The 27,242-nt window shown below is 43.3% G+C and overlaps 1 protein-coding gene across 1 annotated transcript in view; it reads left to right on the top strand.

The window, feature by feature from the left end:
- The window catches only part of LOC110522036 (dual specificity protein phosphatase 10), a 29,615-nt gene extending 6,326 nt beyond the window's left edge, over positions 1-23,289 (top strand). Inside the window, exons 2-4 of the mRNA XM_021600101.2 lie at positions 355-1,231; positions 16,857-17,243; positions 18,994-23,289. Of these exons, the coding sequence (XP_021455776.2) occupies positions 403-1,231; positions 16,857-17,243; positions 18,994-19,259 (1,482 nt within the window). The 5' untranslated portion in view covers positions 355-402 and the 3' untranslated portion in view covers positions 19,260-23,289. The remainder of the gene's footprint in view (positions 1-354; positions 1,232-16,856; positions 17,244-18,993) is intronic.
- Positions 23,290-27,242: the final 3,953 nt, after the last annotated feature.

Below are 27,242 nucleotides of genomic sequence, written 5' to 3'. Positions count from 1 at the left end.
GGGAAACGTTTGAATTTTGGATCCGGGCCCGCTTGGGTCCCGGGTCGGGCTCGGGTATTCAGGTTAGGGTGGACCCATAAAGACCTCTAGTCTATAGTGGATTCCGTTGGTGCACTCCACAAACCTAATCTAGGCCCATATTCATAAAGCAACTCGGAGTACTGGTCTAGCTTCAAGCTCCGTGTCAATGTAATCTTATTTATTATTATCTAAAAGGCAAAACATATCCTAAATAAGCAGTCCTACTCTGAAATACTTTAAATCAAATCAAATCAAATTTTATGTGTCACATACACATGGTTATGCATGCAAGCCCTGACATTTTGTTTCTTCTGTCAATCTTTCCCCATGTAGACTGGCTTCTTGTAGTTCTCCCTAGACGTCCTGACCCTCAGCCTCCCCATGCCTCCATCTCCCCTCGACGACAGAATTGTGGTGGCGCTGCCAAGGCCGATCCGACCTCAGGAACTCCGACTGTGCCTGGACACCAGCTACCTGGACACCACCGTCACCAGCCACAGCAGCAAGGCAACGGTCATCAGCACCACGGTGGTGAAGATCCGGGCGACCAACCTCACGTATATGCCCTCATCCAACGGCTCCACACGCTCCCTGTCGTGTGGATGCAGCAGTGCCAGCTGCTGCTCGGTCACCACCTACGAGAAGGACAGCCAGCACAACCAGCGCCACCAGCATAGCCACCAGAGCCACGTGAGCCAGGTGAGCGCCAGCAGCCCCAACCTCAGCTATGCTGGACCCACCTCTTCCTCCAACTCCATGGGCATGGTCCACCATGAGGCCTTTAGTGACCCCAGTCTCACCTCAGGCTCACCCAAGGCTCTAGGGTCCACCATCCGGGTCATCCACCCCAATGAGCTGGCCAAGCGAATGGCCAGATGCCCCATGGGACACCTGGTCGGGCCGGTCCCAGTCATCATCGATTGCCGACCCTTCATGGAGTACAACAAGAGCCACATCCAGGGCGCGGTACACATCAACTGTTCGGACAAGATCAGCCGGCGGCGGCTGCAGCAGGGCAAGATCACAGTGTTGGACCTCCTGTCATGCCGCGAATCTTCCGGCAAGGACTCCTTCAAAAGCATCTTCTCCAAAGAGATCGTGGTGTATGACGAAAATACCATGGATCCCCAGAGGGTGACTTCCTCGCAGCCCCTCCATGTGGTCCTGGATTCGCTGAGGAGGGAGGGCAAGGACCCCATCGTTCTCAAAGGTAGGATGAAGTTCTGGGCTCATATTCACAAAATGTCTCAGATAAGGTAGTGTAGGAGTGCGGATCTAGCATCAGTTTTGCCTTCCAGATCATAATCTTGAGGTCTCTCTGGAGGTTGTGTCGAAGCTTCAGTGAGTCAATGTAGAAACATCAGGGATGTTAACTGGAATTGTTGAAAGATGAGGATGAGGTCTTTCATATAAAAAGCCTACAGGACTGTTTTAATTAGAGACACTTTTTTAAGAGCTCTGGTTTGTTTCTGAGAGGATGAGAGAGATTGGTTTACGTAGCTCTAAGCTGGTCCGTCCAAGTCCTTTTCCAGAGTCTTTGTGCTTCTGCTGTGATGGAAATAGACGTTTAGATGACAATAGGCAATGAAGTTGGTGCAATGGTGATATTTGCTATTGAATGTATGTCCCTGATGAATAGGCTCATGTTAGGTGTAAAGTAGATCTAAGGAATTTGTCTTGCCTACATTGTGTGTAAGACTCTTTTACTGTAACTCACACTGCAATTTACTTTGTACTTTTACTTTGTACTACCCATATAAATTACAGAATGAAGGCCTAAACTGACACTTCTGCTTCATCTCCACACACACACACACACACACACACACACACACACACACACACACACACACACACACACCCACACACACACAGATCTTAATTTGGCAGGCAGCTCTAGTCCTGCCAGGGTATGTAATATGCTTTGGCTGTTGTGCAGAGACTAGGAGGCAGCTGTTCGTAAATACTGAGCCCTGTTGAGGCAGCAGCCTCTGGGTTAGTGCCATGTTTTATATCTTCGGTTCGTGTGTGTCTGTGTTTGAGTGTTTGTGTGTGTGCAGAGCTGGAGCAGCAGCAGGCTGTGTTCTGGGTTGGGGGCTAGGACATGTTTCTGCCGTCTGCTTCGCAGACGCTGTCTTGCAGGCAGATCATACTGTAGCACCTTGATGCCATCCCATCCTCCTACGGCTCTACTGTCCTCTCTACCTTCCTCTCCTCTCGACCTGATGGCTTCCTCCATTCCTTCCCCCTTCTTTCCTCCTTCGCTCTCCCTCTGCGCCCGTCTCTGTCTGCGGCGATGGGGAACAGGGAGCGGGCTACAGTAGGGCAGAATGTCTTGGTCTTTTTTTCTGATTTAATTCCCCTGAAATGCAGACATCTGCTGCTGCAGGAATCCTGGTTAGTGGTTAGAGCGTTGGACTAGTAACCGGAAGGTTGCAAGTTCAAATCCCCGAGCTGACAAGGTACAAATCTGTCATTCTGCCCCTGAACAGACAGTTAACCCACTGTTCCTAATCCGTAATTGAAAATAAGAATTTGTTCTTAACTGACTTGCCTAGTTTAAAATAAAAAATATTTATGACTCTGTCTCGGCTGGTCTCAACCGCCGTGTGTGTATGTGGGTTTCCCAGCGTCAGTGTAATTTATAACAAGACATGATTAATTCTAATATTGATCATGGAGGGTCTTAGTGATTAATTGGATCCTGTAGAAGAGAGGCCTCTAACCATAGACATAGGATGCGTCTCAAATGGCATTCTATTCCCTATGTACTGGAATAGGGTGTACTAGTCTTTTTAAATAAGTTTTGAAAAATAAAAGGAGCATGTTATTTTCTGCACCTTCTTCTTTCATTCTTCTTCAAAATTGTAAATACATTTTTTTTTACTTCAGTCAAGTTTCATTGGATCTAGAAGTTGTGGGTATTTTTTTAATCAGTTATGACCCTGCAATCAAAAGCCAGAAATACACTACATGGCCAAAAGTATGTGGATACCAGTTCAAATTAGTTGATTTGGCTATTTCCTCTACACCCGTTGCTGACAGATGTATAAAATTGAGCACACCGCCATGCAATCTCCATAGACAAACATTGGCAGTAGAATGGCCCATTCTGTAAAGCTCAGTGACTTTCAACGTGGCACCGTCATATAATGCTACATTTCCAACAAGTCAGTTCTTAAAATGTCTGACCTGCTAGAGCTGTCCGGGTCAACTGTAAGCGTTGTAATTGTGAAGTGGAAACGTCTAGGAGCAACAACGGCTCAGCCGCAGGCCACACAAGCTCACAGATTGGGTCTGCCGAGTGCTTAAGTGAGTAGCGCGTATAAATCATCTGTCCTCGGTCCTCTGGAAGCAACGTCAGCACAAGAACTGTTCGTCTGGAGCGTCATGAAATGGGTTTCCATGACCGAGCAACTGCACATAAGCCTAAGATCATCATTCGCAATGCCCAGCTGGAGTGGTGTAAAGCTCACTGCCATTGGACTCTGGAGCAGTGGAAACGTGTTCTCTGGATTGATGAATCACGCTTGAATATCTGGCAGTCTGACAGAAGAATCTGGGTTTGGCGGATGCCAGGAGAACGCTACCTGCCCCAATGCATAATGCCAACTGTAAAGTTTGCTGAAGGAGGAATAATGGTCTGGGGCTGTTTTTCATGGTTCAGGTTAGACGCCTTCGGTCCAGTAAAAGGAAATCTTAACACTACACATGCTTCCAACTTTGTGGGGAAGGCCCTTTCCTGTTTCAGCATGGCAATGCCCCTGTGCACGAAGCGAGGTCTATACAGAAATGGTTTGTCGAAATCGGTGTGGAAGAACTTGACTGGCCTGCACAGAGCCCTGACCTCAACCACATCGAATGAGATGTTCGACGAGCGGGTTTCCACATACTTTCGGCCGTGTAATGTACATAGACCACGAAACATATGTGATTGATATTTTTTGGCGATCAGTACTTTTTTGATTTCCTGAGAATTGTTTGTGAAATTTACGAATGGTATTTAATTAACCATAAGGAGGGATGCCAAATGTTAGTTACGATTTACTCATGCATTAATGAAATGTGAAAAACAGTTTTGGATGCATCCCAAATAACATTCTATTCCCTAGCTACTTACGTGCACTACTTTTGACAGGGCCCATAGAGCTCTGTTCAAGAATCAAAAGTACATAGGGATTTCAAATCAAATTTTATTGTTCACATACACATGGTTAGCAGGAGAGGTCGACCAATTAATCGAAATGGCCGATTAATTAGGGCCGATTTCAAGTTTTCATAACAATCAGCATTTTTGGACACCGATCATGGCCGATTACATCCACGAGGAGACTGCGTGGCAGGCTGACTACCTGTTATGCAAGTGCAGCAAGGAGCCAAGGTAAGGTGCTAGCTAGCTTTAAATGTATCTTACAAAAACAATAAATCTTAACATAATCACTAGTTAACTACACATGGATGATGATATTACTAGTTTATCTAGCTTGTCCTGCTAATATATAATCGATGCGGATCATGTTAATTTATCATTGAATCATAGCCTACTTCGCCAAACGGGTGATTTAACAAGCGCATTCGCGAAAAAAGCACTGTCGTTGCACCAATGTGTACCTAACCATAAACATCAACGCCTTTCTTAAAATCAATACACAAGTATATGTTTTTAAACCTGCATATTTAGTTAATATTGCCTGCTAACATGAATTTATTTTAACTAGGGAAATTGTGTCACTTCTCTTTTGTTCTATGCAACAGAGTCAGGGTATATGCAGCAGGTTGGGCCGCCTGGCTCGTTGCGAAATGTGTGAAGAAAGAATAAAGGTTTTGTTTTCAAAATGATAGTTTCTGGATTGGACCATATTAATGACCTAAGGTTCGTATTTCTGTGTGTTATTATGTTATAATTAAGTCTATGATTTGATATTTGAAAGAGCAGTCTGACTGAGCTGTGGTAGGCAGCAGCAGGCCCGTAAGCATTCATTCAAACAGCACTTTCGTGCGTTTGCCAGCAGCTCTTCGCTGTGCTTTAAGCATTGAGCTGTTTATGACTTCAAGCCTATCAACTCCCGAGATTAGGCTGTGGTAACCGATGTGAAATGGCTAGCCAGTTAGCGCGGTGCGCGCTAATAGCGTTTCAATCGGTGACGTCACTCGCTCTGAGACCGTGAAGTAGTTGTTCCCCTCGCTCTGCAAGGGCCACGACGGGTAACGATGCTTTGAGGGTGGCTATTGTCGATGTGTTCCTGGTTCGAGCTCAGGTAGGGGCGAGGAGAGGGATGGAAGCTATGCTCAGTATACTGTTACACTGGCAATACTAAAGTGCCTATAAGAACATCCAATACTTAAAGGTATATGAAATACAAATGGTATAGAGAGAAATCGTCCTATTATTCCTATAACTACAACCTAAAACTAAATTGAGGTTAAATTGATTTTATTGATGTATTATATTAAGTTAAAATAAAAGTGTTTATTCAGTTTTGTTGTAATTGTCATTATTACAAATAAAAAGTTAAATATATATATTTTTTAAATTGTCCGATTAATCGGTATCGGCTTTTTTTGGTCCTCCAATAATCGGTATCGGTATCGGCGTTGAAAAATCATAATCAGTCGACCTCTAGTTAGCAGATGTATTGCGAGTGTAGCGAAATGTTTGTGCTTCTAGTTCCGACAGTGCAGAAATATCTAACAAGTAATCTAACAATTCCACACCAACTACCTAATACACACACATCTAAGTAAGGAATGGAATAAGAATATATACATATAAATATATTGATGAGCAATGACAGAGCGGCATAGGCAAGATGCACTAGATGGTATCAAATACAGTATATACATATGAGATGAGTAATGTAAGATATGTAAACATTATTAAAGTGGCATTATTAAGTGACTAGTGATCCATTTATTAAAGTGGCCAATGACTTCAAGTCTGCATATAGGCAGCAGCCTCACTGTCTTAGTGATGGCTATTTAACAGTCTGATGGCCTTGAGATAGAAGCTATTTTTCAGTTTCTTGGTCCCAGCTTTGATATACCTGTACAGACTTCGCCTTCGGGAAGGTAGCGGGGTGAACTGGCAGTGGTTTCGGTGGTTGTTGTCCATGATGATCTTTTTGTCCTTCCTGTGACATCAGATGCTGTAGGTATCCTGGAGGGAAGATAGTTTGCCTCTGGTGATGCAGACCGCACCACGCTCTGGAGAGCCCTGCGGTTATGGGCAGTGCAGTTGCCGTACCAGGCGGTGATGCAGCCCGACAGGATGCTCTCAATTGTGCATCTGTAAAAGTTTGTGAGGGTTTTAGGTGACAAGCCAAATTTCTTCAGCCTACTGAGGCACTGTTGCGCCTTCTTCACCAGACTCTCTGTGTGGGTGTGCTATTTCAGTTTGTCCTTAATGTGTACGCCGAGGAACTTAAAACTTTCCACCTTCTCCACTGCTGTCCCATCGTTGTGGATAGAGGGGTGTTCCCTCTGCTGTTTCCTGATGTCCACGATCATCTCCTTTGTTTTGTTAACGTTGAGTGAGAGGTTGTTTAACTGACACCACAGTCCGAGTGCCCTCACCTCATCCTTATAGGCTGTCTCGTCGTTGTTGGTAATCAAGCCTACTACTGTTGTGACGTCTGCAAACTTGATGATTGAGTTGGAGGTGCGCATGGCCACGCAGTCATTGGTGAACAGGGATTACAGGAGGGGGCTGAGCATGTACCCTTGTGGGAACCCAGTGTTGAGGATCAGCGAAGTGGAGATGTTGTTTCCTACCTTCACCACCTGGGGGTGGCCCGTCAGGAAGTCCAGAAACCAATTGCACAGGTGGGGTTGAGACCCAGGACCTCAAGCTTAATGATGAGCTTGGAGGGTACTATGGTGTTGAATGCTGAGCTGTAGTCAATGAACAGCATTCTTACATAGGTATTCCTCGTGTCCAGGTGAGATAGGGCAGTGTGCAGTGTGATGGCGATTGCATCACCTGTGGACCTATTGGGGCAGTACGTAAATTGAAGTGGGTCTAGGGTGGCAGGTAAGGTGGAGGTGATATGATCCTTGACTAGTTTCTCAAAGCACTTCATGATCCCAGATGTGAGTGCTACGGGGCGCTAGTAATTTATTTCAGTTACCTTTGCCTTCTTGGGTACAGGAAGAAAGGTGGCCATCTTGAAGCATGTGGGGGACTGCAGACTGGGATAGGGAGAGATTGAATATTTCTGTAAACACACCAGCCAGCATGCTCTGAGGACGCTGCTGGGGATACTCTCTGGGCTGGCAGCCTAGCGAGGGTTAACACGTTTAAATATCTTACTTACGTTGACCACGGAGAAGGAGAGCACACGTTGTCCTTGGTAGGTGGCAGATGTATTATCCTCAAACTGGGCGAAGAAGGTGTTTAGTTTGTCTGGAAGCAAGACGTCGATGTCTGTGATGTGGCTGGTTTTCTTTTTGTAGTCCATGATTGTCTGTTGACCCTGCCACATACGTCTTGTGTCTGAGCCGTTGAATTGTGTTTCCACTTTGTCTCTAGACTGACAATTCGCCTTGTTTGATTGCCTTGCTGAGGGAATTACTACACTGTTTGTATTCGGTCATATTCCCAGTAAACCTTCCATGGTTGAATGCAGTGGTTCGTGCTTTCAGTTTTGTGTGAATGCCGCCATCTATCCACGGTTTCTGGTTAGGGTAAGTTTTAATAGTCATAGTGGATACAACATCTCCTATGCACTTCCTTATAAACTCACTCACCGAATCAGCGTATAAATCAATATTATTCTCTGAAGCTCTGAACATATCCCCGTCCACGTGATTAAAACAATCTTGAAGTGTGGATTCCGATTGGTCAGACCAGCGTTGAATAGTCTGTGTCACATCCTGTTTGAGTTTCTGCCTATAGGAAGGGAGGAGCAAAATGGAGTCGTGGTCAGATTTGCCGAAGGGAGGGCGGGGGAGGGCCCTATGGTTTCCAGTTTGTGTAAAGTCCAGTGAAGTTCCTTGAGGGCCATCATGGTATGGGCTTGAGGGGGGATATACATAGACGTGACAATAACCGACGGGAATTCTCTTGGGAGACAATACGGTTGGCATTTGATTGTGAGGAATTCTAGGTCACGTGAACAAAAGGACTTGAGTTCCTGTATGTTGTTACGATTACACTATGAGTCGTTAATCATGAAACATACACCCCCACCCTTCTTCTTCCCGGAGAGATGTTTATTTCTGTCGGCGCGACGCACAAAGATTCCCGGGGGCTGTACCGACTCCGACAGCAAATCCCGAGAGAGCCATGTTTCTGTGAAACAGAGTATGTTACAATCCCTGATGTCTCTCTGGAAAGCAACTCTTACCCTAATTTCGTCTACCTTGTTATCCATAGACTGGACATTAGCGAGTAATATATTCGGAAGCGGTGGATAGTGTGTGCGCCTCCGAAAGTCTGACCAGAAGGCCACACCGTCTACCTCATCTATGGTGATGTTATTTTGGGTTAGCCTCTGGAATCAGTTCAGATGCCCTGGGTGGTTCGGACAAAGGATCCGCTTCAGGAAAGTTGTATTCCTGGTCATAGTGCTGGTAAGTTCACTTCGCTCTGATATTAAATAGTTCTTCCCAGCTGTATGCAATAACACTTAAGATTTTCTGGGCCACCAGTGTAAGAAATAATACATAAAAAAAATATATATTTCAACGTTTCCTAAGGACTAGAAGCTAGGCGGCCCTCTCTGTCGTCGCCATCTTTGGGACGCAACCTCAGTCTCCGGTTTAATTATTGGGCTTTTTCCAGAAGAGTAAATCATCAAATGGCGTATATCAATATGGCTTGGACGGCATATTTTGATGCAGAGAACAGCAACATTTCTGGTCCTGACTTGCTTTTTTCCCTGTGACCCAGACCTAATTGTAGTAATGAGTTATATAGCTGTCAAATGTGTCATAAGCAAACATCATTATTGATGTAAGACTGTAGACCTTACAGTTGATGGATAGCACTGAATAGTGGAACCTGTGAGAAGCCCTCAGAGCTTCAGAGAAGTTGTAATTTTTGAGTGAGGAACTGTGCTGGAGGCTTCTAAAAGTGAGAGAGACACATGAAGATGCTTTCCTCCATGAGATTGTCGAAAGGTGCTTCACAGATCTCATCTCTCCCCACAATGTGCCAGAAAATGATTTAGCCTTTTCTACTATTCTCACTCTCGCCTCTCAAAGGAAGCTATTTACCAATTGAGCGCATCTCCACAAGAAAGGCGCCGCTTGAATATGTGCATTACAAGTACCATTTTTTCAAAGATGATTTTGGTTGAACAGTTGAATCTGTTAGTTTGTTGAAAAATCCAGAAAGAGAAAGCTATTTAATGCATCATTAGAGAATCTTGCCACACACACACACACACACACACACACACACACACACACACACACACACACACACACACACACACACACACCCCTAGTAATGGCATAACTAGGTTGTGGTGGTCACTATGATTTATTCAACTGTAGTAATGTTCAACGCCTTTAAGACTCGTGTGAAGAGACTCTCATTCCATTATTTACACGCAGAGTGAGTGTTTTTCTATTTCATTTTTTTATTTCACCTTTATTTAACCAGGTAGGCTAGTTGAGGACACATTCTCATTTACAACTGCGACCTGGCCAAGATAAAGCAAAGCAGTGCGACACAAACAACAACACAGAGTTACACATGGAATAAACAAACATACAGTCAATAATACAATAGAAAAAGTCTATATACAGTGTGTGCAAATGAGGTAGGATAAGGGAGGTAAGGCAATAAATAGGCCATAGTGGCTAAATAATTACAATATAGCAATTAAACACTGGAGTGATAGATGTGCATAAGACGAGTGTGCAAGTAGAGATACTGGGGTGCAAAGGAGCAAATTAAATAAAATAAATAACAGAATGGGAATGAGGTAGATAGATGGGCTGTTTACAGATGGGCTATGTACATGTGCAGTGATCTGTGAGCTGCTCTGACAGCTGGTGCTTAAAGCTATTGAGGGAGATATGAGTCTCCAGCTTCAGTGATTTTTGCAGTTCGTTCCAGTCATTGGCAGCAGAGAACTGGAAGGAGAGGCAGCCAAAGGTGGAATTGGCTTTGGGGGTGACCAGTGAGATATACCTGCTGGAGCGCGTGCTACAAGTGGGTACTGCTCAGTGAGCTGAGATAAGGCGGGACTTTACCTAGCAGAGACTTGTAGATAACCTGTAGCCAGTGGGTTCGGCGACGAGTATGAAGCGAGGGCCAGCCAACGAGAGCGTACAGGTCGCAGTGGTGGGTAGTGTATGGGGCTTTGGTGACAAACTGGATGGCACTGTGATAGACTGCATCCAATTTGTTGAGTCGAGTGTTGGAGGCTATTTTATAGATGACAAGGATCGGTAGGATGGTAAGTTTTACGAGGGTATGTTTGGCAGCTTGAGTGAAGGATGTTGTTGCAATATAGGAAGCCGATTCTAGATTTCATTTTGGATTGGAGATGCTTAATGTGAGTCTGGAAGGAGAGTTTACAGTCTAGTTGTCCACGTGTTGACAGAGTCGAAAGCTTTGGCCAGGTCGATGAATACGGCTGCACAGTAATGTCTCTTATCGATAGCCGTTATGATATCGTTTAGGACCTTGAGCGTGGCTGAGGTGCACCCATGACCAGCTCTGAAACCAGATTGCATAGCGGAGAAGGTACAGTGGGATTCGAAATGGTCAGTAATCTGTTTGTTAACTTGGCTTTCTGTCACGACTTCCACCGAAATTGGTCCTTCTCCTTGCTCGGGCGGCGTTCGGCGGTCCACGTTATACCGGTCTTCTAGCCATTGCCGCTCCACCTTTAATTTTCCATTTGTTTTGTCTTGTTTTCCACACATCCTCTGTTCTCTCCATGTCTGTGTGGGGTATTGTTTATTGTCTAGGTGGGCACACTTCTGGCTGGGTTGCGGCAGGTTTTATTTGTACTCGTGATTTGTGGCAGCCGGTACTTTGTACTTGCTTGTTGTACTTTGTGCTGCCTCACTTGTTCTTTGGGCATTTGTTTCTGTGATGCGGTTGCATTCTGTTCTTACAATTGCCTCAGTAAAGTGCTTCTTTATTCACTCATCTCTGCTCTCCTGCGCCTGACTTCCATTCACCAGCTACACCCACTGCATGAAATTTTCGAAGACCTTAGAAAGACAGGGTAGGATACATATAGGTCTGTAGCAGTTTGGGTCTAGAGTGTCACCCCCTTTGAAGAGGGGGATGACCGCGGAAGCTTTCCAATCTTTGGGAATCTCAGACGATACAAAAGAGAGGTTGAACAGGCTAGTAATAGGGGTTGCAATCATTTCTGCAGATCATTTTAGAAAGAGAGGGTCCAGATTGTCTAGCCTGGCTGATTTGTAGGTGTCCAGATTTTGCAGCTCTTTCAGAACATCAGCTATCTGGATTTGGTGAAGGAGAAATGGTGGGGGTTTGGGCGGGTTGCTGTGGAGGGTGCCAGGCAGTTGACCGAGGTAGGGGTAGCCAGGTGGAAAGCATGGCCAGCCATAGAGAAATGCTTGTTGAAATGCTCAATTGTAGTGGATTTATCAGTGGTAACAGTGTTTCCTAGCCTCAGAGCAGTGGGCAACTGGGAGGAGGTGCTTTTATTCTCCATGGACTTGACAGTGTCCCAGAACTTTTTTGAGGTCGTACTACAGGATGCAAATTTCTGTTTGAAAAAGCTAGCCTTAGCTTTCCTAACTGCCTCTGTATATTTGTTCCTAACTTCCCCGAAAAGTTGCATATCATGGGGGCTATTCGATGCTAATGCAGAACTCCACAGGATGTTTTTGTGCTGGTCAAGGGCAGACAGGTCTGGAGTGAACCAAGGACTATATCTATTCCTAGTTCTACATTTTTTGAATGGAACATCCTTATTTATGATGGTGAGGAAGGCACTTTTAAAGATTAACCAGGCATCCTCTACTGACGGGAGGAGGTCAATGTCATTCCAGGATACCCCGTCCAGGTCAGTTAGAAAGGCCTGCTCACAGAAGTGTTTCAGGGAGCGTTTGACAGTGATGAGGGGTGGTCGTTTGATTGCAGACCCATTCCGGATGCAGGCAATGAGGCAGTGATCGCTGAGATCTTGATTGAAAACAGCAGAGGTGTATTTGGAGGACGAGTTAGTTAGGATGACATCTATGAGGGTGCCCATGTTTACAGATTTGGGGTTGTACGTGGTAGGTTCATTGATAATTTGTGTGAGATCATCAAGCTTAGATTGTAGGATGGCAGGGGTGTTAAGCATGTCCCAGTTTAGGTCACCTAGAAGCACGAGCTGAGAAGATAGATGGGGGGGCAATCAATTCATATATGGTGTCGAGGGCACAGCTGTGAGCAGAGGGTGGTCTCTAGCAAGCGCCAACGGTGAGAGACTTGTTTCTGGAAAGGTACATTTCTAGAAATAGACGCTCAAATTGTTTGGATACAGACCTGGATAGTAAGACAGAACTCTGCAGGCTATCTTTGCAGTGGATTGCACCTCCGCCCCCTTTGGCAGTTCTATCTTGTCGGAAAATGTTATAGTTAGGAATGGATATTTCAGGGTTTTTGGTGGTCTTCCTAAGCCAGGATTCAGACAAGGCTAGGACATACGGGTTGGCAGAGTGTGCTAAAGCAGTGAATAAAACAAAACTTAGAGAGGAGTCTTCTAATGTTGACATGCATGAAGGCTGTTACGGTTACAGAAGTCAACAAATGAGAACGCCTTTTGGAATGGGAGTGGAGCTAGGCACTGCAGGGCCTGGATTAACCTCTACATCACCAGAGGAACAGAGGAGGAGTAGGATAAGGGTGTGGCTAAAGGCTATAAGAACTGGTCGTCTAGTACGTTCGGAACAGAGAGTAAAAGGAGCAGGTTTCTGGGAATGGTAGAATAGATTCAAGACATAATGTACAGACAGGTATGGTAGGATGTGAATACAGTGGAGGTAAACCTATGCATTGAGTGACGATGAGAGAGATATTGTCTCTAGAAACAATTTAAACCAGGTGAGGTCACCGCATGTGTGGGTGGTGGAACTAAAGTAGAGGTCAACCAATTAATCGGAATGGCCGATTAATTAGGGCCGATTTCAAGTGAATCTTTTTTTTAACTAGGCAAGTCAGTTAAGAACACATTCTTATTTTTAATGATGGCCTTGGAACTGTGGGTTAACTGCCTCGTTCAGAGGCAGAAAAACAGATTTTCACCATGTCAGCTCGCGGATCTAATCTTACAGTTAACTGCCTCTCCCTCGTTGCACTCCACAAGGAGACTGCCTGTTACGCGAATGCAGTAAGCCAAGGTAAGCTGCTAGCTAGCATTAAACTTATCTTATAAAAAACAATCAATCAATCATAATCACTAGTTAACTACACATGGTTGATGATATTACTAGATTTTATCTAGCGTATCCTGCGTTGCATATAATCTGACTGAGCATACAAGCATACACGTTTCTAAGTATCTGACTGAGCGGTGTCAGGCTTGTAAACATGAATTCAAACAGCACTTTTGTGCGTTTTGCCAGCAGCTCTTTGTTGTGCGTCAAGCATTGCGCTGTTTATGACTTCAAGCCTATCAACTCCCGAGATTAGGCTTGTGTAGTCGATGTGAAATGGCTAGCTAATTAGCGGGGTGCGCGCTAATAGCGTTTCAAACGTCACTCGCTCTGAGCCTGTCGTTGTTTCCCTTGCTCTGCATGGGTAACGCTGCTTCGAGGGTGGCTGTTGTCATTGTGTTCCTGGTTCGAGCCCAGGGAGGAGCGAGGAGAGGGACGGAAGCTATACTGTTACACTGACAATACTAAAGTGCCTATAAGAACATCCAAAAGTCAAAGGTTAATGAAATACAAATGGTATAGAGGGACTACAACCTAAAACTTCTTACCTGGGAATATTGAAGACTCATGTTAAAGGGAACCACCAGCTTTCATATGTTCTCATGTTCTGAGCAAGAAACTTAAACGTTAGCTTTCTTACATAGCACATATTGGACTTTTACTTTCTTCTCCAACACTTTGTTTTTGCATTATTTAAACCAAATTGAACATGTTTCATTATTTATTTGAGGCTAAATTGAACTTATTGATGTTTTATATTAAGTTAAAATAAGTGTTCCTTCAGTATTGTTGTAATTGTCATTATTACAAAAAAATAATAATTTAATCGTCCGATTAATCGGTATCGGCTTTTTTGGTCCTCCAATAATCTGTATCGGTATCGGTGTTGAAAAATCATAATCGGTCGACCTCTAAACTAAAGGGTTAGCTAAGGCATATTGAGCAGGGCTAGAGGCTCTACGGTGAAACAAGGCAATAATCACTAACCAAAGCAGCGATGGACAAGGCATATTGACATTAGGGAGAGGCACGCGTAGCCAAGTGATCATAGGGGTCCAGTGAGTAGCTCAGCGGGCTGAAGACACGGCGGTTCAGACAGCTAGCGGGCCGGGGCTAGCAGCTAGTTAGCAGTAGGGCCTTAGAGGGACGTCGCAATGGAAGAAGTCTGTTGTAGCCCCCTCGTGCTGTTACGTCGGCAGACCAGTTGTGATGGATCAGCTGAGCTCCGTGTGGTAAAAGGGTCCATGCCAATTGGCAAAATAGGTATAGTGGCCAAAGAATTTGTCCTATGGGCCTCTTCAGCTAACAGTCCGATATGCTCTAGACAGCTAGGGGGCCGTGGCTAGCAGGCTAGCAGAACGGGCATTCTGAGGACGTCGCGACGTAGGAGCCAGTGGAAAAAACACCTCGGGCAGTTTACATCGGTAGTCCAGTCATGATGGATGGGCGTGGCTCCGTGTCGGCAGTAACAGGGGTCCAGGCCAATTGGCAAAATAGGTATTGTAGCCCAAGGAGTGGCTGATGGACCTCTTTGGCTAGCCGGGAGATGGGCCTAGAAAAGGCTAGCTCCAGGCTAATTGGTTCTTGCTTTGGGACAGACGTTAGCCAGGAGTGGCCACTCGGATAGCAGCTAGCTAGGTGCGATGATCCAGGTGAAAAGGTTCAGAGCTTGCAGTAGGAATCCGTAGATATGGAGAAAAATAAGTCAGATTTGCTGTGGTCTGAGTCGCGCTGTGCATACTGGCAAGAGTTGTCCGGGCTATAGGTTAGCTGATGACCGCTAGCAGTGGCTAGCTGACTACTAGCTAGTAACTAGTTGGGGCTTCTGTTGGGGGTTCCGGTTCAAAAGTAAAGAAAATAGCATATCCGTACCACATTGGGTGAGGTGGATTGCAGGAGAGTATGTTGAAGTTGAGGTTAATAAAAAAAATGTAAAATAAATATGTGAAGAAAAAAAATTATTAAGATATATACACAGGACACGACAAGACGAGGACAAAGACGTCTGACTGCTACTGCTTGGAATACTTGCGTGAGAGAGTGATGAAAAAGCGTTACTTTAGAAACATAGCAGTTTAATATGTTTGTTTAGTGTGGCCCTATCAGTTAGACTCATTTTATGACCCTCTTATGATAGACAACATCCTCCCTAGTTGAAAGTTGATAGGAGATCCTTACCTGCCCCATTTCTATGGCGAAGCCGGTGAGGCCATACCATGAACTCACTTAGCATGATGTTAGATTTTGTTAACTGACACTGATACTCTGTGTCAGGCCCCCATGCCGGTGGCGTCATGCCCTATGTGTGTTAACGTTATGTTAACGTTGTGTCAACATTGTGTCAACGTTACACAGTGTTATTTGAAGGAGTGCAGATGTCCAGAAAGACAAATGTTCAACATTTATTATCCTTATTTGGCCATCATCTTTGGCTCTGAGGAGAGTGATGACAGCTATTTTTCAGAGGTAAAAAAGGGAATGCTGTGTGGATTGCCTTGGGGCCATGTTTTATGTTTCTCTCACTCTCTAAATGATCAAGGAAATAGGACGTTACCTCCAGGACCGTAGGTGATTGAGAGACAGAAACAAATGAAGTGCAAAGCCTTCCCTTCAAACTGTTGTGATATCCAATTCAAACACATTATATGGTTTGAATGGTTGGGTTAGTTGGGGGATTGGAGTGTCCCAGTGTTCGACTTCAGGCTATAGAAGTGTACGTTATGATAATTTGGTCACCTATTTTGCCTCCCTATCAGATTGATATGAAAAACTCCACTTTTCAAAGTAGAACGAGGAGCGATGGGCCAGAAAGAAGGAAGAACAACCGAATAATAGGTAGATACATCAATTGGACTCTAAGAATATTTTGAAGATAAATACACAACACATAGGATGAGATGATAAGAGTACTAAAAACGAAATATACTAATGGTCAATAGGGAATTGTCAATGTAAATGGGAGTTGGTTTTCAGTTCAACAGCTGTTTAGAATCTGTGGAATGTCACTCCTGAACTCAGAGCTACGTGTGCTACGTTCTGTGCATTGAGTCGGGAGCAGGATAGTTGTTATTCGGCCATTGGCCCAGTTGTACTGCAAGGACTTCTGATTGGTCAACCCCAGGCTAGGGTGGGGGGTTATAAATGGCGTCCCGTTCCTTTGTTCTGTGGAGAAAAGCTGAGGAGACTGAACATCTACCTCCCAGCATAACATCTATGATTTGTCCTTCTCAAATAAACCTATTTTTCTCTTATTGAAGAATAACATCAACTGCTAACAATATGGACATGGATTGTTTTTGATAGTTTAATACAGTAATAATTCCCTCCAATAGACACGTAGCAGATGTGTTCCTGTCAGACAGTAGTAACCTGCCATTGACATAAAGGATTATACCTGCAGGCGTTAAGTTTATTGTCACATTTAAGTGTATTTATGTTTCGCTAACTCATCCTGTTGTTGTCTGTTGTTTACCCAGGGGGCCTCAGCTCCTTTAGACAGAACCACCAGAGCCTGTGTGACCACTCCCTCCACCTCCACGAGAGCCTGGACGCCAGCATGGGCGTCAGTGGGGCCTCCGGCCACACAGGGGTGCTACCTCACTCCATGTCCCTGCCCTCCACGCCGGACATCGAGAATGCCGACCTGACGCCAATTCTGCCCTTCCTCTACTTGGGCAATGAGCACGACGCGCAGGACGCCCACAGGCTGCAGCGCTACAACATCAGCTTTGTGCTTAACGTTACCACCCACCTGCCGCTCTACCATTACGATACGGGTCTCTTCAGCTACAAGCGGTTGCCCGCAACTGACAGCAACAAGCAGAACCTGCGCCAGTACTTTGAGGAGGCATTTGAATTCATCGGTATGAAATTTTTCGAAGTTTAGTCAGTGCATGGCGGCTTGGCCCACATGAAAAAGTACTATATTGTGTACAATGGTAGGAATACTATAGTATTCACTGTACTGTTTTTGCTGACTTTACTGTAGTATACTGTAGTATTTATAGTTTGCTATAGTATAAATACTGTAGTATTTTTTTTTAGTATATACTATAGTCATTACTGTCCTGTTTTTGCGGACTGAAGTATACTGTAATGTCTTTATACTTTAGGATTTACTGTAGTGTTTTTGGGGACATTACTGTCATATTTACTAAAGACAGACAGACAGACAGACAGGCAGGCAGGCAGGCAGGCAGGAAGGCAGGACTGGGTTCTGAACAGAGAGTTTAGTGCTCCTGCTCTTTTCTATGACCTGTAGGGAACACAGTATATGGTCTATATTTGGCATGTAGGTTTTTCACTTACAGGTAGCACAAATTGGGATATGGGGGAGGGGAATGGGCAAGGTATATGCAAATTCAATACTGTAGCATTTACTATAGTAAAACATATATTACGTTTTTGCAGACATTTCTGTTGTATTTACTACAGTGTTTTTTTGTGTGGATAATACTGTAGTATACTATACTACAAAATTATATACTAAGTACTACACATAATTGAGGGATACTAATGTATAGTATTCTAAAGTATGCTATAGTTTACTGTAGTATTCTATAGTAAACTGTAGTATTTCTTATTTGGGTGGGTGCACAGTAGAAGTGTACACTGAGTGTACAACTCATTTAGGAACACCTTCCTAATATTTAGTTGTACCGCCTTTTGCCCTCAGAACAGCCTCAATTCTTTGGGGCATGGACTCTTCAAGGCGTCAAAAGCGTTCCAGAGGAAGGCTAGCCCATGTTCACTCCAATGCTTCCCACAGTTGTGTCAAGTTGGATGGATGTCCTTTGGGTGGTGGACAATTGTTGATTCACACGGGAAACTGTTGAGCGTGAAAAACCCAGCAAGGTTGCAGTTCTTGACACACTCAAACCTGGCACCTACTACCATACCCCGTTCAAAGGCGCTTCAATATTTTGTCTTGCCCATTCACCCTCACAATCCATGTCTCAGTTTTCTCAAGGCTTAAAAATCCTTCTTTAACCTTTAACCTCCTCCCCTTCATCTACACGGATTGAAGTGGATTTAACAAGTGACATCAATAAGGGATCATAGCTTTCACCTGGATTCACCTGGTCAGTCTATGTCGTGGAAAGAGCATAACGCATTGTAGATTCAGTGAATAGGGCAGAGCACGGCAGGGGTTGCAGTTGGTGGCAGTGGTGGGATCTCATTGAATCGATTCAGTTGTATTATTTATTTTCAGGCCACATTATGATTGGAGTTAGTCAGTGATTTAGCTTGGTTGATACATATTCAAATGGCTTGCTTTTATCGATCAGAGGCTGTGTAGGTTGTTGGACTTTTGAAATGATGGATTTGTTAGCTCTACAGTTAGTATAACGTATGCACAGTGTAGGTTTTGAGTGAGCGGACTGCAGGGTAAAATATGACACATTAGTTACATAACTAAAACATGAATGTGATGTTGTCGAAGTCTATTTTGTACTACTGCATGTTTTATGTTGCTATGATGAGTTCTATTCTAAAGAGACTAAAATGATTATCTGTTTCTGTTGAAGTCTATTTTGTACAATGTTTCATATGCCTTAGCACTAAAACGCTCCTAAAACTCTTCTAAAATGCTCCTCTCTTTCCTTTCTTCAGAGGAAGCACAGCAAGCAGGGATGGGCCTCTTGATCCACTGCCAGGCGGGTGTGTCTCGCTCGGCCACCATTGTCATCGCCTACCTGATGAAGCACACCTGGATGACCATGACAGACGCCTACAAGTTCGTCAAGACTCGGCGGCCCATCATTTCACCCAACCTTAACTTCATGGGCCAGCTGCTTGAGTTCGAGGAGGACTTGAACAACGGTGTCACGCCGCGCATCCTCACGCCAAAGCTCATTGGGGTGGAGACCATGGTTTAAGGAGGACACCTGCCATTCCTGCTTTAGGAGGACATCCAACAGGCTACTCTTAAAGGCTGATTCTGAGAGAGATATCTTTATTTCAGAATCTCCTAATCATGCTCTTTTGGGACTGTCACAGGAGTGCCAAAGTTCTTGAGATGAGATACGCCAAAAATCCCAGCTGTTCTGAACTGGCCGGCTTCCCGGAGGAACAGCAGTGTTGGGGAGAGAAAACGGTCAGTGGGAAGCTGTCTGTGCATGACAACGGAGGAGCAAAAACATGGAAGGAAAGGAAAATAGATGAACTATTTTGAGAGAAAAAAACACCATGTTCTGTGGGGACTGAGCAATTTAGTAGTTATAGAAACTGAACTCTTCAGGCTCACACTGTGCTGTGGCTCATGGTTAATGTTGCAGGCAGGCTGGGAACGAGCTGGCCGAGGCGGTGCCTGTCAGAAAAGATGAAGACTTGTTTGGTGTGTTGATGTTCTTGTTCTATTTTTATACAGGAGTTTATGGGAGTGACCATGACAAGCCCAAAGTGGCTTACTGTGCAATAATTTCTGAGTGGACTGCGCCTGAGAGCTTGATATTATGTGTATATATGGGTATTCAATGACGATTAAACATTTCCAGCTCGCCGCTGATTTGACATGAAGTACCTTTTTTTATTTTTTATTGTTGTTGTTCTCAATTCCGTATTTTTTGGCACATACAATTGAGCTGTTACGTTTGGCACACATTAGATTGTCTGTGTTTTTTGTTTTCCAACTGTGTTTTTCCATTGCCCATCACCATCAACCATACCATTTGTTTTTAGTAATACATTTACTGCCATAAAGAGCTTTGTACCACAAGTTTACTGAAAGCAGATATATTGCTCCTCAAACAAAATGGTGGTAATCCTGTTTTAAGTATTACTTCAGTTGTAAAGTAGATTTGAGGACTATTCTGTGTTTCCTTTTAAATAATGTACCCTCACTTCTAACCTGTCCCTCTTTTAATGTAGTGTCTAACCTCTCCAGATATATTTGGGTATAGTTGCCCTTATAGAGTATGATTTACTACATTACAAAGTAACACAGTTCTGAGATGACCTTGAATTGGGCCTCTGGCATCAAACGAGACATTGTATGAAGGGTCATTGTTAAAAGTCAGACCTGTCGTAGAAGGAAGGTACTGTAACCCCTTTCTAATATTTTGAAACCTCCCAGTCCTGCCTCTAAGCTAAGCTAACGGGGAGCTCTTGTTCTGCCACTTCGTGTAACACCAAGCTCAGTACTTGTGCCTCTATCTATGCCTTAACTAACACCTATCTTTTCTCCACTGGATCTTTTTGCGGCACTGTATAGTACAGGCCATCATCACATGCAGACAGAAGCAGCCGAGCAGGCTGGGGTCGACTACACGGCCTGCGGATGCAAACCAAACCTTCAGCAGCAGCAGTCAACTCTGTGATACATTCAAAATGATATTAAGGCAGTTTGCACACAGTTTCACTCCAAAGAGCCTGTCACAGAATTTGTTTTAAAACCAAATTTCACTAATGGACTCTGTGCTGCTTTGGTTTTTAAGGCACTTTGGGCTATTTAGATAATGTGTATTTTAAAATGACTATGATCTGGTGCTGAATCTGATATTTGAAAGGAGAATTGAGATCCTGACCAACTTATAGTCTAGGCCTCTTCCACACAGGCTGTGCTGAAGCAAAAAAGTATGTTATGATGGCTGTGTGTGTGACTCCGCGCTGAGCTTTTGAATCTCATCAAAGACGAGTCACTGAAATGTTTCCTTGCATAATGCATGCTGTTTCAAACAAGGTGATGTGCAGCCACTTAGCTGCTAATTATGTTGATGCTCAGTTTTGGCCCTAACTAGCGTTAGCATTAGGGTTAGCGCGACAACTCAAACAATGGTAGACTATACAACGAAAGACAAAATAGGGTCGTAATTCAATAGGGCATGCAATGCTTAAAAAATTTCACAACAGAAAATGGAAATTTGAGTTTTCATTGGATAAGGGGGTCCGGCCCGCAAGGGGGCCCAAAATTGGGCGGGATAACTCAATATACTTTAAAATGCCTAAAACCAAATCAAAACTGGAAATTAGAATGGACCTACATTTATATAGTTTCTTGACTGTATCCAGCTCGCTAATATTCACGTAAATTAAAGCTAGACAGTATCGAAAATTCTAAAAATGATGGATAGATTCAAGTTTTGGATAGATGCAAATTTAGATGCACATTTTTACGCCGTGGAAATAAAACACATTTTCAGTGCGGCACTCCGGATCTCGTTAAAGACCGCCCGGGGCAATTTTTTGGGGACACCCCTGATTTAGTGCTTGATGAATACGACCCAGAAACAAAGACAAAACATGGAGTCATATACAAGTGTCTGAATAAATTAGGAAAATTATACTTAAATATGCTTAGCACGCGCAGTCATAATATTTGTGTGGCAGTGTCCTTGGGGTTTGAACTGAAGTTACTTTGCATATAGGTTATATACATACTGTTGCTACTGCTGCACCCAAAACCTCATGATTATTCATCGGATAGTCCACTCAAGAAAACATTTGAGAGTTTAGGGAGACTACAAGACAAATTAAGCAAATTGAGGTGTTCTTTAGGAGATTGCACAGCTAAAGAGAGTACAAAGCATTCATCTATCCACAAATTATCTAAGTATTGGGGTAATAAATTCTATTTTTTGAATTCTCACCTATTCTTCCTGTCTTCAGTTGCTATTATCATTTACAGTACATTGGTGTATATTGGTGCTATACAAACACTGTACGTGGATATGACTGGTCTTCAAAAGTTTACCATACGTTTGTAGCTTGTACATTTACAGTATATGAAATGATAACCATCTGCAAAAGAAGTACACATCTGAACCAATTAAGTAAAAAATATAAACCCCCATTTCTCTTCCACTGGTTCTAAACCTGTTCCCTATTTGCTTTTGATTTGTAATTACAGTGTGGTATTTGATTGATACATGTTACTGTTGTACATTCTTCTTCTATGGTTGGAAAACAAAGCATGTGTGTTGAGTGTCCCCGGTCGGTTCATGAGAGACGCTCATAACTCTCTACTGTCTTTCCAATGATGCTCTCTCACTGTGGATGGCGAGCTTTTATGCCTCGTTCCAAATGGCACCCAATATCAGCGATTTGGGGGATTTTAGTTTCTTGTTAAAAAAGACTGTAAAATGACCAGGGTGGGTTTACTTTAGGACATGTATTCCCACAAATAGAAAAATCATATCGCAATGTAATCAATATATTAAATTATTGTTCTTTTCAAATGCAATCTCTTTTTGGGGTTTAGCTGTGGTCAATTTGCAGTTTACAAATTATTCAAATTATGTTCCGGCCCCCCTCTGACGAAAATCAGCCCGCGGCTGAATATATTTACCTACCCATGCCCTCCATAGTGCACTTATTTTGATTAGACTTGTCGAAAGTAGTGCATTAAATAGGGAGTAGGGTGCCATTTGGGAGGCAACTTTTGTGTCTCTCGCCAAGGCGGTTTTGAGTGACAGCTCCCTGAAAGGGATTCCGGTGTATGGCTTTTATTTGGAAAGACACCTCTGCATTAGAACCATTTAAAACTGTCATATTTGATTTGGGACTGTTTATGGCTAGACCTGTTTGAGTTTCTGCTTTGGGCTCGGAGACTCTGGGGAGAACAGGGGGGTCACTATACAAGTGTATGTACTTTAACAGTGAGTGTGTGTCTATAGTTCCGCAGTTAAAGCATATACTCTATATTCACAACTTTTCTATGCATACATTTATATCCATTACTATTTTTGCACTGACCTGGATTTTATTTTTTCACAAAGGGTGCTATTATAATGGAGGCCTTCTCCCGGACAACACCTTTTTGCATGACCTGCTTAATATTACCCCCTATGACGGATCTATGACTATGAACCTCTCCTCCTCTCTATTCTTAAACAGTTGTGGTTTAAGCACTGTAATTTTGTAATCCCTTCCCTACGTGTAAGGTTTAAAATAAACCGAGGCTAAAAGTTTTATCTGGGGTTGCGTGTGTTTTTGCGTTTGTAAAAATGTTTACGTGTTCTCTTCCTTTTGAATCCATTTCCTGGTTGCCTTGACTGTAAGCACACACATTTTGGGTAAATATGTTATTGTTATGTACATTATAACCCAGCAACAACAATAACAACAACAGTTTCACCACAGTGTAACACTACCACACAGTCCATAAAGAGTGGCACTATTCCCAGTTATCCCAGCCTACTGAAATGCGAATAGCCACGTCGCCGCTGCACCGAAACAGAGTTGTGAATTATTTGCACTCGTCCATTGAACCCTGTGTCACATAGCTGCAGGACTTTATGGGCCTATTTTTACTCCAACCCTGCAGGAATCCACTGCTGCATGGCTAGGGGGAATAGGGGGGGTTTGATTAACACAGCGCGGGTCAAGTTCCCTCCATAGGAATAGGCCCAGAAATAGTTTTTAGTGTTGTTTCTAATTACGAGTGATGAGCGGCCCTGCCTCATTAATCCTTTCCTTTCAGCGCTGGGCAGGCCGGTGGCACCAGAATAGCCCTGATCTTAGCGCTGCTGCATGCGCGCCACTCCCTCACTGCTCCCCACTCCCCGGCCCTGGCTACGCTTCATGGACGTATTAGGAAAGGCAGGCTCTCCCAGCTCTGGGCCCAAGAGGACGGCCTATCTCTTGGACACACACACAATATAAACACACACACATACATTATGTACACTTGCGTACTGTAAATAGGCATATACACACACATACTCACACACAAACAAACGCATGCACGTGCGCCCACACACATACTCAAACACACATAGCTACATACACATACACAATAGGCGGACGGTGGCACCTTAATTGCAGAGGGGTTGATAATGGTTGAAAGGAATAGTATTAAACCTATCAAACACATGGTTTCCATGTGGTTGATACCATTCCATTCACTCCATTCCAGCCATTATTAAGAGTCGTCCCCTCAGCAGCCTCCTGTGACGTACACACACAGTTGAATACACTCTGCTGCCTCCCAGCCAGAGGACTCAGAAATAAACCAGGGAGGATGTTTCAGTTTGAGCCCTGCTGCACTGGTAACCGTCAAAACAGTTTCCTGTGTCATAGGAGGGATGAAATCAACCTACTCGCACGATATCCCTTCAAGCCTGGATAAAATGCTGTAACACAAATACTGCAACTGCTCTCTAAGGTGCTGCTTGCCAAAGCTAAACTATGATACCTAAAAACTAGAACGCTTCAATATGTTTATACTATGGCCTGATGAGATAACTCAGAACTGGTTGATTTATGCACATGTCAAATAGAGGTTTTAATGTCCCAGGCCTCCACACAGGTTTTTGTTGAAACTTCAGGGAAACATGTACAGTGCCTTCAGAAAGTATTCATAGCCCTTGATGTTTTCCACATTTGTTTGTGTTACAGCCTGAATTTTGTGTCACTGGCCTACACAAAATACTCCATAATGTTAAAGTGTAAGTACACTACCGGTCAAATGTTTTAGAACACCTAACTCATTCAAGGGTTCTTCTTTATTTTTTATAATGTTCAACTGTTGGGGAATAATCAGAATTAGTTGGTAACATAGGTAAGATGTTTTATATTCATCATATGTTTGTAAGTTACTTCTCATCAGAATGTTTATTTTTGTATAATACTGTGGCAATACTGTGCAGTCATCTGTTCTCTGTCAGGACTAAGTTACTTGGGCCGCAGAGAGGGGAGAGGTCAAGCGTGTATCTCTTGGCTCCACAATGTCTGTGTGCCAGTCAATGTGTCTCGGTGATCTTGTCAAGATAGGGTGGATTTGATATATGCCTGTTGATATGAGGATTTGTTTAGGTTCTGAGTTTGAGAAAAGAAAATAGTTTAGGAGACAAAGCTGAACGATAAATTATGGCCAATGCTGTCTGGCTATGTGTGTCTTTGCTATAAAGGATCTCAGTTGCAATGTGTAAGGGACTCTCAGAGAATTCATTTATAGACACTGAATTGATCTGAGAGTCACAGGGTTGTGATGGAGTTCATATAATTAAAGATGGACTTTGTGATAACTCTGACTTGTGTGTGGTTTGCTCTCATGATTTGGTAAATACAGGAAATTTCCACGACACAACATTGCAGAATAATAGTGAAGACATCAAAACTATGAAATAATACATATGAAATCATGTAGTAACAAAAAAAAGTGTTAAACAATTCTAAACATATTTTATATTTGAGATTCTTCAAATAGTCACCCTTTGCCCTGATGACAACTGATGACCCTGATCACTGATGACCCTGATCACACACTTGGCATTCTCTCCGCCAGCTTCACTTGGATTGCTTTTCCAACAGTCTTGAAAGCCAGGTCATCTGATGCAGCATCACTCTCCTTGGTAAAATAGCCCTTACATAGCCTGGAGGTGTGTTTGGTCATTGTCCTGTTGAAAAACATATGATAAGCCCAAACCAGATGGGATGGCGTATCGCTGCAGAGTGCTGTGGTAGCCATACTGGTTAAGTGTGCCTTAAAATCTAAATAAATCAAAGTCTTAACATCTGACACATAATGAAGGCATAATTGCCAGAAAATAGCCAAACATTCTTTTGAAGTTTGTTCAAGTGTTTCTTGCACAGAGATTTTGAGATCAATGTGTCCAACTTTCATCCCTCAAACTCTCCTGTTGGATTTATCTATAGTTATGCACATGCGCATAAGGGATTTATTCACAATCCTAGCAGTCATACAAGTTAAATCGGCATCCATTGATGGAAAATACGGAGATCATCTGTTCACCCACACCGCGTCTCACAAAGACACGGGTTGGAACCAAACATCTCCAAATTGGACTCCAGACCAAAGGACAAATTTACACCGGTCTAATGTCTAACATTTATTTGGGCTTCAATTTCTGGGGCTGGTAACTTTAATGAACGTATCCTCTGCAGCAAAGGTAACTCTGGGTCTTCCATTCCTGTGGCGGTCCTCATGAGAGCCAATTTCGTCATAGCGCTTGATGGTTTTTGCGACTGCACTTGAAGAAACTTTAAAAGTTCTTGAAATGTTCTGTATTGACTGACCATCATGTATTAAAGTAATGATGGACTGTAATTTCTCTTTGCTTATTTGAGCTGTTCTTGCCATAATATTGTCTTGGTGTTTTACCAAACAGGGTTATCTTCTCTATACCACCCCTACCTTGTCACAACCCAACTGATTGGCTCAAACGCATTAAGAAGGAAAGATATTCCACAAATTCATTTTTAAGAAGGCACACCTGTTAATTGAAATGCATTGCAGTTGACATTGCAATCCAGGTATATAAAGCTCTTAGAGATTTACCCAGATAGACTCATAGCTGTAATCGCTACTGTCGTGACGCTGTATTAGTTCATGTGACGACTGTTGCTCATCGAATGATTAAAAGTTTATACGTGATTAACTGAATCAAGCAATTATTAACTCATTAACCTGGGGCACCATGGGAAAATACGTTTTTATTGAGTTTCTATTTCCCAAATGAACTCAAAGGATATCATAATATCGATTTTTACAACAGCCGCTAATTAATCAGTTCTCTACAATCTCGTTCTGAACGTCGTATAATCCGTGAATCTGCACGGACCCGGGTCTCACCAATGAGTTCGTACCACACCAATCTTAGTTGAGTATTTATTTACTAGAAAGCTAAAATGATGATAAAAGATACACATGCACAAAAACACATTCTAGGCTATTGATTAGAACTTAGCATAACGGGCCAACACACTATGGCGCGTGTTACCCAAAATGGGGATTTAAAAGAGAGAAAAAAAGAGAAAGTACACGAGAGAAATATACATTTGGGTGAATTTGTCAGCTATGCTTATTCTAACCCTAGCCTTGCCCCATACTGCCGCTCTTATGGGTCAGAATATAATGATGTAATTACGTGGGGAAGGTCTCTGTGGATTCTCCACGTGGA

Source organism: Oncorhynchus mykiss, chromosome 4 (assembly GCF_013265735.2).
Source record: "Oncorhynchus mykiss isolate Arlee chromosome 4, USDA_OmykA_1.1, whole genome shotgun sequence".
Classification (NCBI taxonomy): domain Eukaryota; kingdom Metazoa; phylum Chordata; class Actinopteri; order Salmoniformes; family Salmonidae; genus Oncorhynchus; species Oncorhynchus mykiss.
This window is presented reverse-complemented; position numbering and strand designations above follow the sequence as displayed.